General features: G+C 50.5%; 1 protein-coding gene across 1 annotated transcript; it reads right to left on the bottom strand.

The window, feature by feature from the left end:
- Positions 1-4,807: 4,807 nt before the first annotated feature.
- Positions 4,808-19,156, bottom strand: PRRT3 (proline rich transmembrane protein 3). Its single transcript, XM_084832519.1, has 3 exons — positions 17,838-19,156; positions 15,718-15,861; positions 4,808-8,152 (listed from the first exon to the last, which is right to left on the bottom strand). Exons 1-3 carry the CDS (start codon positions 19,123-19,125, stop codon positions 6,216-6,218), a joined length of 3,369 nt encoding a protein of 1,122 aa, XP_084688645.1. The 5' UTR covers positions 19,126-19,156; the 3' UTR covers positions 4,808-6,215.
- Between the last annotated feature and the right edge of the window lie 381 nt (positions 19,157-19,537).

The following is a 19,537-nucleotide window of genomic DNA, read 5'->3' as shown; positions in this document are numbered from 1 at the left end:
CGCCAAGGAGCCGGTCTGGTGAAGTGGATGGCATCTTGGATTGGGTTCAGCCATGAAACTCACTGGGTGGCCAATCATGCTTTCCCCACCTAAACTTACAGGGTTCTGGGTAAAATGTGGAGTGGGGAAACCACACTGAGTTCCTTGGAGCAAGGGCAGGGATAAAAATGCAGAGAATTCTGACAATCTGCAGTCTGGGATCCAGTTTTGGGTGCCATCTTATAAGAAGGACAAACAAGTGTGCCCAGAGGAGGGCGACCAGGTGGGCGCAAGGTCTGGAACTCAAGTCCTATGATGAGCAGTTGAAAGAGTTGAACATGTTTAGCCTGGAGAAGAGAAGGGGAGACATGATACTTTCCTTCAAATATCTGAAGAGCTGTCATGTGGGAGATGGCAAGGCTTGTCTTCTATTGCTTGAGAGGGCAGGACTAGAAATAATGGATGGAAATTGCAAGGAAGCAGATTTTAGCTAAACAGTCCGAGAAACTTCCTAATAGTAGGAGTCATCTGAAAGATGGTGGGCAAGCGACTCTTGCTTTGCAGTCTGCCTTAGCTACTCACATCCACTAGAAGCTCCCTTCGAGGTCCAGCTGATCTTGGACTGGGAAAGTCAGAACTCCAAAGATATTGAGAAGTCAGGATCAAGCCCTAGGCACTTCCTTTGCAGTGAGGGTTGTTGTTTTTTGGAAGGTTTTATAATCTTTGCCAATAGCAAGCCTGATAAGAGTGATGCTATTTCTAGACCAGTCCATACTGGGATTTGTTGAACCAGCCACAGAGATAAGGGAAGCTCCAAAATGGATAGCAGTTAGGCAGCTAGCTGCCCAATGCTTTCCCTAAGTTGCACGCTATTTTAACTTTTATTGTTTTAGATTTTTAATTGGTGTTAGCTTGTTTAATATGCTTTTTGCTGTTTAAATTATTTATTGTTTTATACTGTTTAACTGATTTTATCTGTATGCTGCCCTGAGATCTTAATGATATAGGGTGGGATACAAACATTTTAAATAAATAAACAGTGTTGTGGCATGAACTGCAAAATGAAACATGTCGCCACCCTGCTCGATGCATGCTGTCAGTGCCATCAGCATATTTACTCAGAAGTAACCCCCACTGAGTTCAATGGGGTTTATTCCCAAGAAAGCTGACGGAGGATTCCAGCTTGTGACCTGTAAGGCAGAGAGCGTATGGCAGTACTTTTCAAGGCATCCAATCCATTGGGTCAGTTCGGTGCTTCTGGGCTGAAAGAAGAGAAATGCTTGGAACAGTTCCTTGAGCCTACTCTGTGAGACCCTGAGACCCTGCTGCTTCCCTACAGAACTGACTCCACCCTAGGACCTCGTTTTATTGCACTCCTGGTCTTTGGCTTGTAGTTCTCCTTATCATGCTCCCTCTCACAGAAGCCCAGTCCCTTTGCATAAATATAAGGGGGGGGGGGAGGGCTGGAATTCCTAACTAAAGCAAGGGCTTGTGAAATTCTGCAAACAGAAAAGCCCAGTGCTCAGTGTTACTGCCAGGCTGTCCTTACGGTTAGGCAGAGTGAGGCTGCTGCCTCAGGTGGCAGATGCTGGGAGGCAGCAACAAGATGTTGGAGGAGAGAGACGTGGGCCATGTGGCCTGGCCTGCAACCCCTAAGCTTGCCTGCTACCTTGAGCTGTGGTGGAGGATGCTGTCTCGTTGCTAGTGCCAAAGAAATATTCAGCTGCCAGCCCAGTCAGCTTTTGTACATGGAATAGGAGCGAGCACCATCTTGTCCTTCACCTCAGGCAGCAAAATGTCTTGGGCCAGCTGCTAGGCACCTCCTGATACAGCAACTGGTCTTCAGGGGAGGAGAGCTGCCCATCTTCTAGCAGAGGTGGCCTTCATTCCCTCCCTTAGCTGCTACCACAGGGCTTCTCTGGCCCACGTCACCCTGAGAGGAGCTTCTAAAACTGTTGTGAACCACCCAGAGAGCTTTGGCTACTGGGTGGTATAGAAATGTAATTAATGTTTCCCCTCCACTGCAGCTCATCTTTACTGTTGTTATAGCGTTCTATTAATGCTGATCAGTATTTTTATGTAAACTCTTTGTAAGACTTGTCTGAAAAGTGGTAAATATACTACAAAATAGGGCTGTGCACCACCTCGGTCTGAAGCCTGAATAATGAGTCGAAGCGGGCTGCTTCGGAGGTGCCTCCACATGATACAAGGCGGAGCAGAATAGTAATGAGGCACCCCAAAGTGAAGCAGTTTGTATACAAAGTGCCTGGTCTGCCTCAGTGATTAATTCTGAGCAACCCAGACAGCCTGGCGCCAAAAGTATCAACTTGAGAAAGTTCAGCGAGGGGTTGAGGAGGAGGGAGGGAGAGAGCTTTGGCAAATTGAAATTCTAGGTGCCAAATCAGGGCTGAACATAATCCAACAATCTCCAATCAGTGACAGTGGTGAAGGAGGTGGGAAAATTGAATAACTGGAGAAAAATGGCTGCGTTTCAGTGACAGAGATCATTCTGGTGGTGTTAGGGATGTGAGACCCCCCCCCTCCATCCAGGTTCTACAGACACCCTCCACCCCCACCCTGCAGCCTCTGCTCCACTTGCTGGTCTCTCTGCCTCCGCCATAATTGCCATGTTTCAAAAAAAACATGGTGATTGGAAGTCTACGTGCACATAGTCTTATATGCAAAATGCACTGTGACTCTTGAGTATATGGGTGATTCACAGCACTTTTTGCAGGTAAGTGTATGTGTGCACACTTGCTGTCTCCGCATGAGCAGAAGATGGCTAGTGGCGGCGGACGTGCAATGCACTTCCTCCTCGTCCTACCTGTTCGGCTGTCAAGGACAGCCAACCAGTGGTGTGGCATGCACACCCCTACAGCTCATTAGCTGTCTCCTCCTCGTGAGCAGGAGACAGCTAGCAGTCCTTGGAGGTGTTTCCAGCAGCTATTTACCCCCTCAATTGACAAGGCACCATGCAGTCTCAGGTCTCTGATTCTCCTTTGTTTGGTTCATTGCCTTAGGAAGAAACTTCGACCCTTTGTTATAGAGATCCTGCAGGTTAAAATGGGGGCTGGTTTCCATCTTTGTGTTTACTGCTCTCTTTCCCAAAACAAAACCATTAGTGTTTCCTCAGAAGTAACTCCCATTGTGGTCAATGGGGCTTGCCCTCTTAATGCCCACAGAACTTACAGAGATCCCCCTCAACTGACATGGCACAGTTGAAAGCCCAAATTCTGTAAGTGCGGTAAAGCGCGATCTCAAGGCTCCAATTCTCCTTTGTTTGGTTTATTGCAGTAAGAAGAAACTACTTCCACCTTTTGTTATGGAGATCCTGCGGGTTAAAATGGGGGCTCATTTCCATCTTTGTGTTTACTGCTCTCTTTCCCAGCACAGGCATGTGTGTGTCTACTCGGAAGTAGCTCCCATCGTGGTTAATGAGGCTTGTTCCTGAAATGCAGGTGCATCTGGACTTTCAGGGGAAAGGAGAAAGGGGGAGAGGGGGAAAGCCTCTTTTATCAGTTGAGCAGCCCCTGCCAGTCAGATGACGTTCACTCCAACCCCCACCCCCACCAGTAAGTATGTTCTGTGAAGCGGTTTTATTTTTTACTGCTCCGGAGAACCTGCTAGTGGAGCCCTACATGGACCACGTTGCAGCAAAGCTGATTCCTTTAAAAAAAAGTCCAGTACTCCTCCAATAGCTTCTCCTTCCATTGTCATGGAAACACAGCCATAGACAGCTGAAGGAGGTGGCGGTGGCGCAGGGCTGAGAGGTCTTTGCTTTGAGAGGTTTTGTGGAAAAACTAAAATTTCAGCTGCACTTAGCACAAAAAGTACTGGGCCAAACTGTCTGAAATTTGGCATATGGGATTCTGCCCCCATGTCAGCAGAGAGGCCCCAAGTTTCATGTATTTATCATGAAAACTGAAAAAATTATGGCCCTTTGTGTTTTCCCATGCAAGTCAATGGGAAAACTCCCAAGCCGAGTGGTCCGGATATCCGAATCTCACTTCTGATCAGGAACAGAGTCGAACCAGAGGGGGTCCAAATCGGTCCAAATCAAATTGGGACTGATTTGGAGGGTCCAAAGCTGCATCCAAAGCAGAGCGGAGGGTCCATGCACAGCCCTACCACAAAACAACTACCTGGCATCTGTTTAGTAGTCTCTTGCTACCCCTTATGCCTGGAACTTCCTCTGAGAACAGCTTTGGAATGCTGCCACTTCCTCTCTGCAGGATTGATCCATATGAGTTCTTTGTAATATTGCTTTATAATGGTTTTTATTAATGTATTATTTTATGTGTAAGCCATCTTTCTAAGATTTTGTCCTGAAGGACAGGATATAAATAATTACAATGAATGAATGAATTTAGTGATAATAGTGATGGATGAACTTGGACAAGAGTTCTCCTTTAATACGGACTCTCATTCTGTGTATATAATTTTTGTGGAGGTGCAATATCAAGGTGCATCTTGGGAGCTGTAGTTTGGAATCGCATAGAGCAGCATGCATCAACACATCACAGCCCCTTTCTGATAGGTTGTTTTCATGCGGTCTGCCTGCATGATGATGTCATGTGGTGTTTACTTGCCATTACCAATCATTCACATGAAGATGGACTCTGCAAAGTCCTCCTCCTCCCAGAGCCAGTCGCTGCAGCAGCAGTGACAAGGGAAGCAACTAAACAGCCTACTCCAAGTAAGTTTTTCGAGGGGGTCTACGCAGTAGGATGGCTGAAGATTTGGCAGAGGGGGGATCTGTGTACTACTTTCCTACGCATGCTCTGCAGCTTGCAGGAGTAAGAAACAGACCTGAAACCAGGGTGACATCCTCGGACAAAAGGTTTATTTCTTTTTGGCACAAACAGACCACTTGACATTCAAATAGTACTGCTGTCCAGCCACAGATCTAGCCGAGTTCTATCCTTCCTCTCGACCACAGCAGGGGTCAGATAAGATCCCAGGTAAGTACCATTTGTGCCATTAGAAGACCTCTTCTAACAAAGCAGCATTCTTCCTTCAGTTTGTACTCCATCCTACAGTCACTGCATTTCTCCTCACTCCCCACAACACCAGACCAGGTTTTGAATTTCAAGCAATTTCTCACAAGTGTGAGATTTCTTTAAAAAAAAAAGACACAAGAAGGGGAGCAAGTCTAGAGAATATAAGGACATGGCCAGAAGGTCATGAAATGAGATAGGGGTTTCTGACTAGCCAAAATCCCACATTCTACCATATTGAGACATAGCCCAGATGCGCATATGTGGGAGGAGGGCGTTCTTCTTTGTTTTTGATAACTGAGAAGAAGCAGTTCCGTAGACTCACCTTTTCCACTCCAATCATGAGAACTAGGAACGTGTTTTCTGTTTTAGAAAACATAAATGAAAGATGAACTTTTCCAGCATTCGAATGATTCATCACATTCTGGACTATGGATTTTCAACCACAAACCTCAACTCTGCAATTCGCAGCATCAATTGCTGCCATACAGATTGATTTGAAGCTGCCTCCTTATACAGGTGAGACAACTGACCCACCTAGCTCAGTATTACCTGCTCTTGACTGGCACTCCCTCTACAAGTTCTCAGAGGCAGAAATCCTTTCCCGGCCCCGTGACCCAAGATCCTTTCAGCGGGAGATGTCAGTGAATGAATGTGGGATGTTCTGCATGCAAATCATGTTCTCCACTGGTGAGCTGTGGTCCACCCCACTTCCGGTTCCAGGACTGCTGCACTCGGGACTCATCACTGTAATGGCCCCTGGTGACCCTTGCCCTGCCTCGTCTGAGTCTCACCTCTACGTGCGTTTTTCTGTGGCATATGGGCACCACAAATAGCAAACTGCAGGCTGGGCCTGTTTGGATAGACTTGACAATTGTCCCAGCCTTGCCCTCCCCACACGGCTTCCAGATATCTGCCAGTTGCTGGCACTACAGAACTTGGTGGACTAGGTGACTGGCTAGTGCTAGGTATGTGGCTGACAGGTGTGGATGGCTGGTACTAGGTATTATGTGGCTGACACTAGAGGAGAAGCCCAGCACCCAATCTGGGCCATTATGTGAATGGTTGGTGCTAGGCCTGGTCAGGGCAGAAAAAGGCCCATAGCTTTTTAAGGGGGGATTGGATTCTTCCTGGCCCCACAAAGCAGCTCCACTGCAGTCGTCTTCTCCCCCTCCTTCCCTTTAGCCGACAACCAGGCCGGTGCCTCCAGGGGAGGGGGCGCAGGTAGGGTGCCCAGTCTCACAACTCAATGGTGTCACTTGAGAGGCTGCGGGAATCCACCTGCTTGCTCAGGGCCAAGAAACTCTTCCGGGCCTCACGCTCAGAGTTGGGAGCGCTGCTGGACGGGGCCGGGGGGATCCCGTCAGGCAGCAGCTGGGCCTGGCAGGGCAGCTCCTCCGCGGGCAGGCTCTCAGGCGAGGACAGGCCATGGCGCCAGGGGTTCCAGCTGATCTTGAGGGAGGCGCGGGAGAAGGAGGTGCGGGAGAAGCTGTCGAAGGAGGTGTCAGTCGGGGGCTCGCTGCCCAGGCCCCGGCTCTGCGTGGTGAGCTCCCCCATAGAGCTGGCCCGCGCTAAGCTGTAAAGGCAGTCTGGGTCACTGCTGCGCCGTGGCCAGGCAAGCAGGGGCTGGGCCGTGTGGGAGAGGGTGGAGCAGTCGCCACGCAGCGAAGAGCAAGAGTCCTGGCGGGCCAAGCGGGAGGGGAAATGGAGGCTGGAGCGCAGGAAAATGGAGTCGCGCACCAAGTGCTCGCGGAAGAGTGCCTCGTCGATGCTGCGACTCAGGTTGATGGGCGAGGGCGGCCGGAACTCCAGCTCAGCCAGGGAGAGGACTGAATCCCTCTCGAAGCAGATGCTGGTGTAGGAGCGGCCCATGGCGGCGGCGGCTGCGTTGGGGCACTTGGGGCTGTAGACCGGGTGCACGGGTGACGGGCTGGGACCTTGGCCGGCAGCCGCCCGCAACTCATTGCTGCCCTTGAGGGCCCAGAGGCGCCCACTGGTGGGGGGATTTCGGATCAGGTTTTTACTGATGTCGTTGTTGGGCACCTTCTCCAGGACGCCCCCCGTCCAGTCGTAACAGTTGTTGGGGTACTCCGGCACCTCGGCCTTGCGGTAGGTGCAGAAGTAGCGCATGAGCTTGGCCCAGCAAGAGTGTTCCCTGGACCCGTAGCGCTGGCAAAGGGCCTGCCAAGTGAGGAAGAGCAGGGCGAAGGAGAGCACCAACTCCCCAATCCGGAACCAGAATTGCACAAACCACCAGCCCCAGGTGAAAAGGTCCAGCTGGCCCAAGAGCCCTGTGAGCCACAGCACCCCATAGATCTGCAGCCCACAGCAGGGCAGCACCAGCCCGCCGCTCACCATCAGCACCCATGCCCCACTCCACACGCCCGGCTCCGGGGTGCCCTCAGCCACTGGGCCATGCCGCAGCTGCCAGTACACAAAGACAGTGGCTGGCAGGAGGCTGATGCCGGCGGCGCAGGAAAGCGTGTGCAGCCCCACTGGCACGGCCGGGTGCAGCGGAGGGGAGGACAAGTCAGCTGCCAGAAGGACGGCACTCTGCATGGCCCACAGCACGGTCCACAGCGGCAGGCGCTGCCACTTTGGGGGCAAGACCTGCAGGCGGGCCTGGCGGAGGAGGCGGAGCAGGAGCGCCCCGAATGTGCTCAGCAGGAGTGGGAAGGGCGCTGTGTACAGCACCCGCACGGCCCGGGGGGGCAGCCGGCCTCGGGAGCCGTAGGGATCAGCCAGGAAGAACATGGCACGGAGGGCCCCGAAGGCCAGCAGCAGGGCGCTGGCGGCTGTGACATGAGGGAGGTGTGGCACACGCAGGACCAAGGAGCCCCCCATGCAGGCCAAGCTCAGCAGGCTCAGCAGCAGGAAGAGCACGCCGGACCCATAGACGTGCAGCACCCAGGCGAAGCTCAGCGCGTGCGCCAGGTCCCCCCAGCGCAACAAGGTCTGGTTGGGCAGCAGCTGGCTGCAGGCGCTGCCGAGGCGGGGGCAGGCTGGGCTGGAGGCTGGTGGCGCGGCGGGAAGGCTGGGCTGTGGTCTGGCCAGCTGAGGGTGCTGCAGGGCTCGCTGTGTGGTGACCCGGATCAGGCCACGGCGAGGAGTAGCCAGGAGATGTTCAGATGTGGTGGGGACCAGGGTGCTGCTCTGCCTGGGGAGATGGGTCCCATCTGCAAGGGAGAAAGAGGCACACTGGGGCGGTCAGGGCCGAGAAGAAAGTTCCCCCAGAGGCAGACGGAGTCACACATTTTGTGCTGAGGGGCAAGAAAAGCACAGAACATGATATTGGATGCAAAATCTGCATTTGTTGTCCTTCTCATGACATACAATTCTGCCTTCATCTTGGGACCAGTCTGCCTGGAGAAGCGCCTTCACCCATATGTTCTGGCCTGACTGCTAAGCTTGCCTTTGGAGGCTGTTCTCTGGGTGCTGTCGCCCACAGTGGTGCAATAGAGGACTACCAAGGGAAGAGCCTTCCCTGTGGTGCCCCCCCGTCTATGGAAAGCTCTTCCCAGGGAGATCGCTTGTTATCTTCACTGAATACATCTAGACGCCCGGTTAAATGCCTCTTTTAGCAGGCATTTAACCTTTAATCTGTTGCTTTATTAATTTTACTGCTGTCTCAACATTTTTAATACTTTTAACGGTTTTAATATTTAATATTTTTATTATTTTCATACTTGTATTATTACTACTACTACTACTATTTGGCTATTTTGTACAGCTTGTTGTTTAATTTTACGATTGTAAACTGCCCTGAGGGCATTTGCCAGTTGGGCAGTATACAAATCTACTAATTAAAAAAAAATGTCCAGAATCTACATTTTAATAACACCACCACCAAGGAAAGAGAAGGAGGCAGAATTTATATCCCTTATAGTTGCAAATAGCATTGTTAAAAGGTTCCCAGTTCCCATTCTTTGAAAGCATGTGGCCAACACACCATGAAAACTCAGAAGCCAGGGAGTTGGAATGTGGGGGTGGAGGGGAGGGGGGAGCTGTATAAGCATTTCAGTGGTTGGGATGGCTTCAAAGCTTTGCATAGCTCCTTGCCCCTCCCCAAGAGAACTAATAAAAGCAGATTATGTGATGAAAAAGAAGCAAAAATAGGCAACCAATTTAGATGGCTTTAAAAGGGTGTTAGACAAATTTCTGGAGGAGAAGGCTATCAATGGCTACTAGTCCTGATGGCTCTATGCTACCTCCAGTATCAGAGGCAGTATGCCTATGTACACCAGTTGGTGGGGAACATGGGCAGAAGGTTGCTGTTGCACTCGTGCCCTGCTTGTAGGTTTCCCATGGGCAGCTGGTTGGTCCCTGTGTGAACAGAATACTGGACTAGATGGACCTTGGTCTGATCCAGCATCACATTTCTTAGATCCTTATGTTCTTAACTGCTTAATTTGCAATGTGCGCAGGGTTGCAGAATTTGGCTTGGGACAGGATTTGAGTTACCTTGATGCAGATTTTTTTTTTAATGCACTCTTGGGCCCCGGGCTACTTCTCCCTCCCCCTCCCCCTTTGTGCTCCCAGGAATATTGAATTAAGCAATTATGGTGGCTTGTTAACAGTTCTCTATTGGCACACAACTTGGGACATGACTGATTGGCAGCAGCTCCCCCATGGCTCAGGCGGAGAGATCTTTCCTAGCACGGTGGGTGCCTGAGATGTTTCAACTAGGCATGCCAGGGACTGGAGCCCTTCTGCACGTGAAGCATGTGCCTGAAGTAATCCGGGATGGAGGGGAAGGGAAAGGGGACAACTGCACGACATGAATATCTCTCCCCCTCCGGAATGTGAAGCAACGGCAGACAAATGAAAGAACAGCTTCTGCTGCTGTCTGCTCCAGGGTCTGCCGAACAGCAGGTGCCTGGCCCTGAGCCTCATTGATTACCCTCCTCCCACTTCCCTGCCCCACCACCTGGCAAGATGCAGCAGGGTGACTTAGACAGGGACTGTAAAAAATAAAAAATGCTTTGCGTGCAAACAGTGCTGTAATGATGACTAGTCATCGTATATACAGAGAGCAAACTCAATTATCCAAGCAGCAATCCTTCATGCAGTCAAAACTGCACCATCCTTGCACAAGACAAAGGTATCAGCAGGCTGGGGAAACCCCAAGGTTTGCAGAAATATAAAAAAAAAAGTTAGGGGAAAAATGCTAAGAGGTAGGACCCCCACCCCCCAAATGCTCAGCTGCCACAGAATGACTGTTTTGGTGTTGGTGGAATGGAGTTTCCTAGAAGAGGCCTGGCTGGCTGGCAGTCTAAACAGGAGTACTCCCCACTGCAACATGTTGTTGCAGGTCCTACTTGTAATATCTGATCATTGGGGTTGGACTCAATGGTCTTGTAGGCCCCTTCCAACCCTACTAGTCTATGATTCTATGATCATCCTGAAGAAGGATCCAAGGCTGGAGGGGAGGGGGGTGATCAGGAAGACATCACAGCAGTGGAGGCTGGTGGCTCCGATGTCAGTGGGGCAGTGAATCCACTCTAGGTTTTATTTAGAAACCCAGAGATAGCTCCTATAGAGTTCTGACTGGTTCTGGCTGAAACCTAGAGCAGATTCACTGCCCCACTGACATCGGAGCCACCAGCCTCCACTGCTCCATAGGAGAGTCCAACTGGTACAGTAAGCTAACAGACCACTGCTGATATCAGCTGGAGAATGTAGAGCGGAGCTTCACGGAAGCCGCTGGAGGGAACCAGCTCTTTCCAGCCATAGCAGACAAAAGTGAAAGAGCTTTCAGGCCAACCCACAGGGAAGCTTACAGCTTAAAACCACTGACAATCTAAGGTTCATCTCTTTTGCAGAGTTAAGTTGGGCATGGTGACACTGATGGTGATTCTGAAATAGCAGGTGTTGAAGAAGCGCTACTGCAAACTTAGCAGGAAAGGAATATTAAGGGTAGTCTGCCCCAACCTGGTGCCCTCCATATGTGTTAGATTACAACTCCTATCATTCCTGATGGGAGCTGTAGTCCGACACATATGGAGGGCACCAGGTTGGGGAAGGCTGATGCAGGGGATCAAGAAACTGCCTGGCTGCCACGGTTAGAATATGAAATATCTGCAGACTACATCAATTTCCAAAGTTGAAGAGTCTGAGTGTGAACCATCTATGGCAGATTGTGTGTGTGTGTGCACGATCTGCCAAAGGCAGAGTGTCATGTTGTAAGCTGGAGAACATTCACATATCTCTCGCCCAGATAACGTCTGTACTGAAACAGCCAACCCATGCAGAAAGAAAAAGAAAAAAAATGTGTGTCTGTATATGTGGGAGGATGTCAAACTACCTCTTGTCACCAAACCAGTGTGGGCGCTGGATTGTCTTAGCCTCAGGGGGAAAGTGTGGCCTACTCTGCTCTTCCTCTGAGCCCAAGGCACAGGAAGAAAAAGGAGGAGAATGAGCAAGGAGAGGGAAGATGAGGTGTGAAGTGAGGAGGTGAGAAAGGAAAGGAGGGATGGAGCTCAGGAGGGGAGCTGAAAGTAGTAAAAGGAAGGGCAGGAGGCAGCAGCAGAGACAAAATGGGGAATGGAACAGACAAAGAAAGTTGCTTTTCTTCCACAACAACAAATGAGGAAGTTTCTAGTCCACATGATTTTAGGGGTTGGGGGGAAATATTCTGAGAACCAAATGGCAGGTTTTGCTCAAAGGTGCTGGAAGTAAAGACAGTCTGGGCCTAGTTTCCAGAGGTGCCGGGATAGGATCTTCACTCCTCCCCACACACCCCTGGGCTCCCAGATTTACCTCCTTGCCCTCCGGGCAGAAACACAGCTGATGCTTTTCTAGATAGCTAGTTGGAAAGATGAGAGAAGCTTCACCTGTTGAGTTTCTGTCTGTCTCACTGCTGTTAAAAAAAAGAAACCCTGCCAGGAAAAACAAGAAGATGGCAACCTTAGGCCAGTCTGCACAACAACTTAGCCTTGCATAATGCGTGGATCAGGGATCCAAGGAGTCACCGCCGAAGGGAACAAAATTGCCCAGGCTGGCTGTAGGACGAGTTCACCCAGTGTAAGGATCCTCTTGTCTTCACAGAGACATTCTGCAGTCTCCTGCGAAGGAGTGGTCAGGAAGGAGTGGCAGGGCAGCTGGGCCTGCCTCATTAGCACTAATCACGCGAAGAGATTATCCTGATTGGAAGCGGCACCACGCTCAATATAACCAGCACACCCTGCTGCCAGTGAAACAATCCATTTAGGGCAGAACTTGCTCCCTTACGCAGCATCCTTGCTAGCCCACCAAATTCCTTCATGCGCATCTAGGGCAGAATTCCAGAAGAGGCTCCAGAGATGGCTCGGAAACTCTCCTTCCGCCTTCGATATGGTGGGATGTCCACGTATCTGTCCAGCATGGCGGGAAGGGGATGCTTTGTTGTCGTGCCCCTGACCTGGCGACATTGTGGAAATCTGGACAGGCTCCACATTGGTGCAGCCAGGGGCAAACTGTGGGGCCAAACATCCAGGGCCCTGTAGCCCTGGGGGAGGAGCAAATGACCACCGTGAGAGTGGCAGGAGCAGAAGCAAACTCTGTTTTATTCCTGCAGTCATGATGGTGCTGTGAATTAATTAAGTTTAAAATGCAAACCTGCACATGCTCAGAACGTTTGTCGTTAGGGTTGGCACACAGTTCTTAGCATGTCACTAACTCAGAAGCAGCTCTAAAGCATGGAATGGCAGTGGGAGGGGGGAGGAGAAATGGTGGTGCTGTGCTTCACAATTGAAGGAATACACATGGCCAGTGGAGGCTGGTGGCTCTGAAGTCAGGGGGGCGGTGAATCTGCTCCAGGTTTCACTCAGAATCAGTCAGAACTCTGCAGGTGCTACCCAAGGTGCAGAAACTCACCAAACAAAAGGCCTTTCTCAGAGATTCTTTTATCTGGAGCTGCCAGGGACCAGAGTGTGAGCTACAGGAGGAAGGTAGGGTGCATTTAATGAAAGCTATATGGTCAATCTCTTGATTCCTCCCCAGTTTTAGCCAAATTATATTATTATTAATATTATTATTATTACATTTATATCCCACCTTTTTTCTTCTTGCAAGGTGTCCATGGTGGCTTACCTCATCCTCCTGCTCTCTATTTTATCCTCACAACAACCCTGTGAGGTGGGTTGGGCTGAGAGTCTGTGACTGGCCCAAAGTCACCCAGTGAGCTTCCATGGCCGAGTGGGTACTAGAACCCGGATCTCCCAAGTCCCAGTCCAACATCCTAACCACTACACCACACTGGCTCTCCTACCCATACTCTGGAAAAAGAAGTAGCTAAGGGGCTAGCACAAAAGGTAATGAAGCTTGCAGCCCCATGCAAGCAGCCCCAGGGCCTAAACCCAGGGCTCTCCGCGTGCAAAGCAATTGCTGAGCCACTGAGCGGTGTCAGCTGTGGGATTTGAACCCATGTCCCCATTCAGGAGCAAGAACACCTCACAAAGGGAAGGTCAAAACCTTGAACCTGTTGCCTTAGACCATTCAGCCACCCTGATGCTCAGTGCAAGTGCCCTGTATAACTAACTCGGCATCCTCCCCCACCGTAGCAGAAGCAGCATAAATTATGCACAATAAGAACAATTCCAGTCCATTCAGGATTTTTGCAACAGTGGCAATTTTAAAATCTGCTTTGAAACTCAAGCTCAGCAGTAATGCCATTCACTGCCTTCAGTAACACTTCCAATATATTATTCCAATGTATTATTAATAGAGCACCAACAATGCGCCTGGCACTTTGCAGAGTATTAAGTGAAAGAGAGAGGTCTTTGCCCTGAGGAGCGTCCAATAGAAATGTCAACAGTGGAGGCAGACAATAGATGGAGGAGAAAGGAAGGGGTGAGCAAAGGGGCCCAATATGAGACAAAACATGATTATATACCTAGGGCCAAACTACACATTATTCACTCTTTTTTTTTAAAAAAAGAAGAAGCTTCAAACTGGCTACTTTTATTTTGAGAAAAAAAAGTAGCTACAGGGCCCCCCAAAATGGAATGTGTTCCCAATTTGGCTTCATCTATCATTTATTAAAGTCCAGTTATTATTTATTAAAGCAATATACATCCATCCTTTGACCACAAGTTCTCTCAGGGCAGCTAGCAAATCGAAAGGTTCTTCCCCCCACGCCTTTTGACTTCACAACAACTCTGTGAAATAGGTGAGGCTGAGAGATAGTGACTGGCCCAAGGATGCCCAGTGAGCGTCATGACTGAGTGGGGAGTCAAACCCCAGTCTCCCAACTCCTAGTCTGGCACTCTTAACAGCTACACCCCAAGACTATGATGAAACATAGTTTGCCAAGGGGAGTGCAATATAATTGCTTGTTTCAGTGGATGTCTTACTCATTAGGTTTCTGTATGAAAAAGTGAACTCTAAGCAACAAAAACCAATGCACAGAACATGTCCTTTACAAGGATGAGTAACAATAAATCAGTTCCATGAATCACCAAGTATGCCAGTTAATCATCTGCTTTCTCCCCCTTCCAAAAAAAAAACACCCTTTACAAAAATTAAACACCCATTAAAAGACCTAACACCCAAGGCAGACATATGGCAATGGAGCCAATTATCTCATAGGCTCCTGTTACTAAGTTTATCAAAAAGCGTTTTCTATCTTCTTTATGCTGCAGTAGCAACTCCTAACTTGGTGTCTCTGTGAAGACAAGAGGATCCTTACACTGGGCACACTCGTCCTATGGCCAGCCCGGGCAATTTTGTTCCCTTTGGCAGTAACTCCTTGGATCCCTGATCCACGCATTATGCAAGTGGGTCACAATGGCTAGGTTGCTGTGCAGGCTGGCCTAAGGTTACCACCTTCTTGTTTTTTCTGGCAGGGTTTGTTTTTAACAGCAGTGAGACTGACAGAAATCCAACAGGTGAAGCTTCTCTCATCTCTCCAACTAGCTACCTAGAAAAGCATCAGCCATGCGTCTGCCCAGAGGGCTAGGACTAGGAGGTAAATCTGGGAATCATAGAATCATAGAATAGTAGGGCTGGAAGGGGCCTTTAAGACCATCGAGTCCAACCCTCTGCTCAATGCAGGAATCCAAGTCAGAGCATCCCCGACAGATGGCTGTCCTGCCTCATCTTGAATGCCTCCAGTGTGGGAGAGCCCACCACCTCCCTAGGTAATTGGTTCCACTGTCGTATTGTTCTAACATTCAGGAGCCCAGGGGTGTGTGGGCAGGAGCGAAGATCCTATCCCAGCACGTCTGGAAATTAGGCCCAGACCATCTTTACTTCCAACACCTTTGAGCAAAACCTCCTGACTGGATCTCAGACTATTTCCCCCCAGCCCCTAAAACCGTATGGACTAGAATCTTCCTTGTTTGTTGTTACATGCTGAGGCAATGTCGTGAAAGAAAGGAAGTCAAAGGGAAAAAGCAACATCCTTTGTCCCCTCCATTCCCCATTTTGTCTCTGTTGCTTCCTCCTGCCCTTCTTTTCAGCTCCCCACCTGAGCCTGGCAGGAGCAAGGACGGGGGGGGGGGGTTGGTTGGGACCCCAGTTAGGCCATATTTGGCCCCTGGTCTTGAGGTTCTACCCCTCTGCAGTATACCTCTGAATTACTGGTTGATAGGGAACAACAATGCAAGACGGCAACTGCCTTTCAGCCCTGTTTCTGGGCTTCCCAGAGGCATCTGTTTGGCCGCTGTGGGGAAACTGGACTCTGGACTAGGTGGGCCTTTGGTGTGATCCAGCAGCGTCCTCCTCCTGTTTTGGGAAGCATATTCATGCCATCCCCACTCACCTGGAGGCTTGGTTCCTGGGCCGTTCCCCACCACAGAGGTGCCCTGTCCAGGAGTAGAGGAGCTGACATAAGTATCAGGGATCCTGGGGATCACGGCTCCCCGGACACGCTGGGGCTCTGCAATATCTACTGCTACCCCAATGCCTGAAAGAGAGGAAGAGGCCTTGGGTGGAGCCAGCAGCCGATGGCCTCTCTCTGTGTGTCCCTAGTGTGTGGAAAGGAAGATCCCCCACCAGGCTCTGTCTCCCACGGTTCCCCTAGTTCCTCCCGGAGGCTTTGCCATCGCAGGCAGAGGAAGGGGATGCAGGAGATCCTGCAGCCCCATGAAAAATCACGCCAACAGGCGTTCCAAACAGAGGAAGAGCGAGGTGAATCCTGACTCAAGGAAGACCCTCAATTGCTGTTCATTTGTGTAATGTTACATTAAAATATTTATCCCACTATTCTGGTTGCAGTAAGAGCAACCAGAACAGCTTAGAATAACAATAAAAAATATAAGCAACGATCAAATAATAATAATAATAATTAAACTAGGCTATGCCACGCTATTCATGGTACCAACCCTCACCAAAGAAAATGGCAATATCGTTGCCAGCTCTTCCCTGTTACTCCAAGCCTCTTTGCCATCCCATGCAGCCTCCACAATCAAACGTGTCTTCCCCATCCCTCTAGTAAAACAGTTAATTTAATCTCACCCCAACCAACCACCTGGATATATACCCTGTGCAGGACCAAGCTTAAGGCAGCCCCATTCCTCCCACCCCATGCACACACAATATTCCCAACCACAACTCGGATATTGCCCATTTCTTTTCCCCCTCATGGGGACATACTAAAACGAATGACGAAGAATGGCAACTGGAACAAACAAGTGGGACCTGCAACAAAGGGAAGGTTCCAGCCAGCCATGCGCTCCTCCAGGTGTCTCCAATCCATTCCATTCTGTTCCCCTCCCCCCGGGTAGCTGACACTCAACACTCTGTGGCTACTGGGTATGCTCAGTACTCATTTGGCTAGTTTGAGGGGGCAGGTTGCATGCTTAGGTATAAAAAATAATTTTGTACTTAAACCTTGGGGTTCCCCCATGCATCTTTGTATCTCCCTCTTGCTTCTCAGTGGCCCCGTTTTGGCTCCATTTCTCTTGGCACGTGCCACCTGAGTTCACTATTAAAGGGAGTGATTGGTTACCAGGGCAACTGGTTGCTTCCACAATGGTTTTGTGGAACATCAACCAATAGTCAAACAAATAAAGTACTAAACATTAAAATGGCCACTGGGATGCATTGGGGTGGCTAGAACGCTGCACCCTGACCTGCAATAATAAATCATGGCATTTTGCAGCCTGATGAAGATATTTTCGTTTAGGAAAGCCTTGACCTGCAGGTATATCTATTTTCATAATGGGCATGATTTGTTGTGAATTTTAACTGCCATTCTTTCTTGTTCATTTTAGTATGTCCCTTCGGAGGTTGTTCCCCAAGCCCGTCAACCAATTTCCTCTTCTGCTTCTCAAATCTCCTCACCATCTTGCTTCCATTTCAAAACTGCAGCCCTCCACCTCCTCCCCATACCACCTGGTCAGCTTCTTCTCCTGTGGTCCCCATCCACACCTTGTCCCCTTACTCACTTCCCATTCACAGAGCAAAAGCAGTGGGGGGGGGGAGAAAGAGAGAGAGAGGGCAGATGGGGCTATCAATTTAATCACAAACTGGGTAAGATGCCCTTAAGTCAGAGGTGCAGAACCTTAGACCCGGCCCTTCGGCCCTTCAGGGGTCCCACGATTGTCCCACTCTCTTTCCTATGACCACAAATTGTTTGGTGTTTTTCAGCTTTTGTGCAGTTTTTCCCCCTTTCTAAAAGACTGAAATGTGTTTCCTAAGACATAATGTAAGCTACAGTATGTTAATAAGAGATGTAAGCTACAATATGTTAATAAGAGATGTAAGCTACAATATATTAATAAGAGATGTAAGCTACAATATGCTAATATGATTTGTGGTTTGGCCCACCACTGGAACAAAGCCCCTGAAAGCTTCTCCGAAATGGAATTCACCCCTTGGCTGAAAGATGTTCTGCACCCCTACCATAACTACTGAAAGGAGAGACAACCCCAAACCTACCTGGGGTGGCAGAGTTGCCACGAAAGTGGGTCCTTTCCATCCTGGCCACATTCCCCAGTCCCAGCTGCTGTGTTGTGTCAACGCGCAGACTCCAGTGGGTGCTTCTTTCACGGGCAACTGGCCCCAGGGGGGTCCCTGTCATGGCCCCTGCTGGTGAAGGGGTGGAATGGCTTGGGAAGAGCTCCTCTGATGCCAGTTGAGGGGAGCCAGGTGGGACAGGTCTGGGCCTAGGCCCTTTCCCATCTGGTGGGTTAGCTGTAATGGTTAGCTGTGGTGCCAGGGAGGTGGAAGCCCCAGGCACAGTGTCCCTCCATGGCCCAAGTGGATTCTGGGTATATCTAGTTGCCTGGGTGGGTCTAAAAGGGGAGGTAGAGAGTTCCTCCTGAACCTGTGGGTCACCGTAGACCTGCGTGCTCCTGTATGAAGCCAAATATTTGATGGTGGTCTGATTCCTGCCCAGCAGCTCCTGCTCAGGCCCTCTGCTTCCCAGCTGCCCCGTGGAACTCTCGCCCCTAAGAGCGGTGACCTCAGTTGCCATCCACCGGATGGGGGACCTATCAGCAGGCAACATCACCAAAGGGATGGTGGACACAGTGGGCCTGGGGCTGAGTGTGGTTGCCGTGGAGACATCTTTGGGTACTGCTTGGTGATGACTCTGTGTGGCCTCCTCCTGGGAAGCAGGTGAGTCTGAGGCCTGTGCCACAGGTGAGGCAGGCAGGGAATCCGTCACGGGAGTGGTCATCCTTGCAGACTCCGTGCCAGGCACAGGAAGAGGGAGCTCCTTCTTTCCCTGCTCTGGACTTGGTTCCAAAGTTACGTGGCCAAGATCCTCAGTCCCTGCTTGAACCCTGGAAAGGCCCACTGTGGGCAGCATGAAGTCACCCACCGGAGGCAGCCCCTGTACAGACAGGCGGGGAGCTAAGCTTCCTCCAGAAGCACTAGTGGGCCTTCCCAAGCTGGAACTGGTCATGGCAGGAAAGATAAAGGGCATTGTGGGTACTGGAGTTCCGGGATGGAGAGTGGGGCTGGCCCCTCTCCAGTTCTCATCCGTTGGCTCCCCATCACCACTGGAGATGGGATCTGAGTGGGGCACGGCTGGTGGCGCGCTTGGGAGAGGCTCTTGGAAGGGGCCATTCAGTCGAGGCAGCTCTGGGGCTGGACTCGAAGGAGGGCCCCAGGCAGGAGTGTCCAGACTGGGGAGGCGGAAGGCCAGGTGCAGTGCCGGCAGGAGCAGGCCCCAGGTGAGGAACAGCCCCACAACAGCCATGGTGGCGGTGCAGCTCAGCATCCAGCGGCGTCAGAGCTTCTCATGCTTCACCCTGTTGGACAGGAACATTATGAAGATGGCGTGGGGTGGGGAAGAGGCCTGTCACAAGCAAGGAACAGGGGTGAAGCTTTGGCAAGGGGGATACACTGAAGGAAGGGCAGGCTGGATGAGAGCTTGGCCACAAATGCACCAGTGCCAAACCATGAAGATGGGCAGAGCAGGGTTAAGCTGGGAGTCGTTCACAAGCAACGCACTGGAGTGAAAAAGAGAAAGAAACGGCCAAGATAGAAGCGTGGAGAGCTGCAGGCAAACACGAGCACATGTCTGTGCATGGCTGCACTCGTGCCAAGGCACATGGATGCAAACATGAAGATGCAGTCACATGCACACGCTGTTCATCCCTCCCGAGACTGAGCAGATGCTCTTCTCCTGC

This window comes from Heloderma suspectum, chromosome 2 (genome assembly GCF_057233095.1).
Source record: "Heloderma suspectum isolate Gila_16-S chromosome 2, 16-S_ref, whole genome shotgun sequence".
NCBI lineage: Eukaryota > Metazoa > Chordata > Lepidosauria > Squamata > Helodermatidae > Heloderma > Heloderma suspectum.
The sequence above is the reverse complement of the archived record's forward strand: the minus strand, read 5'-3'. Positions and strand labels throughout refer to the sequence as shown.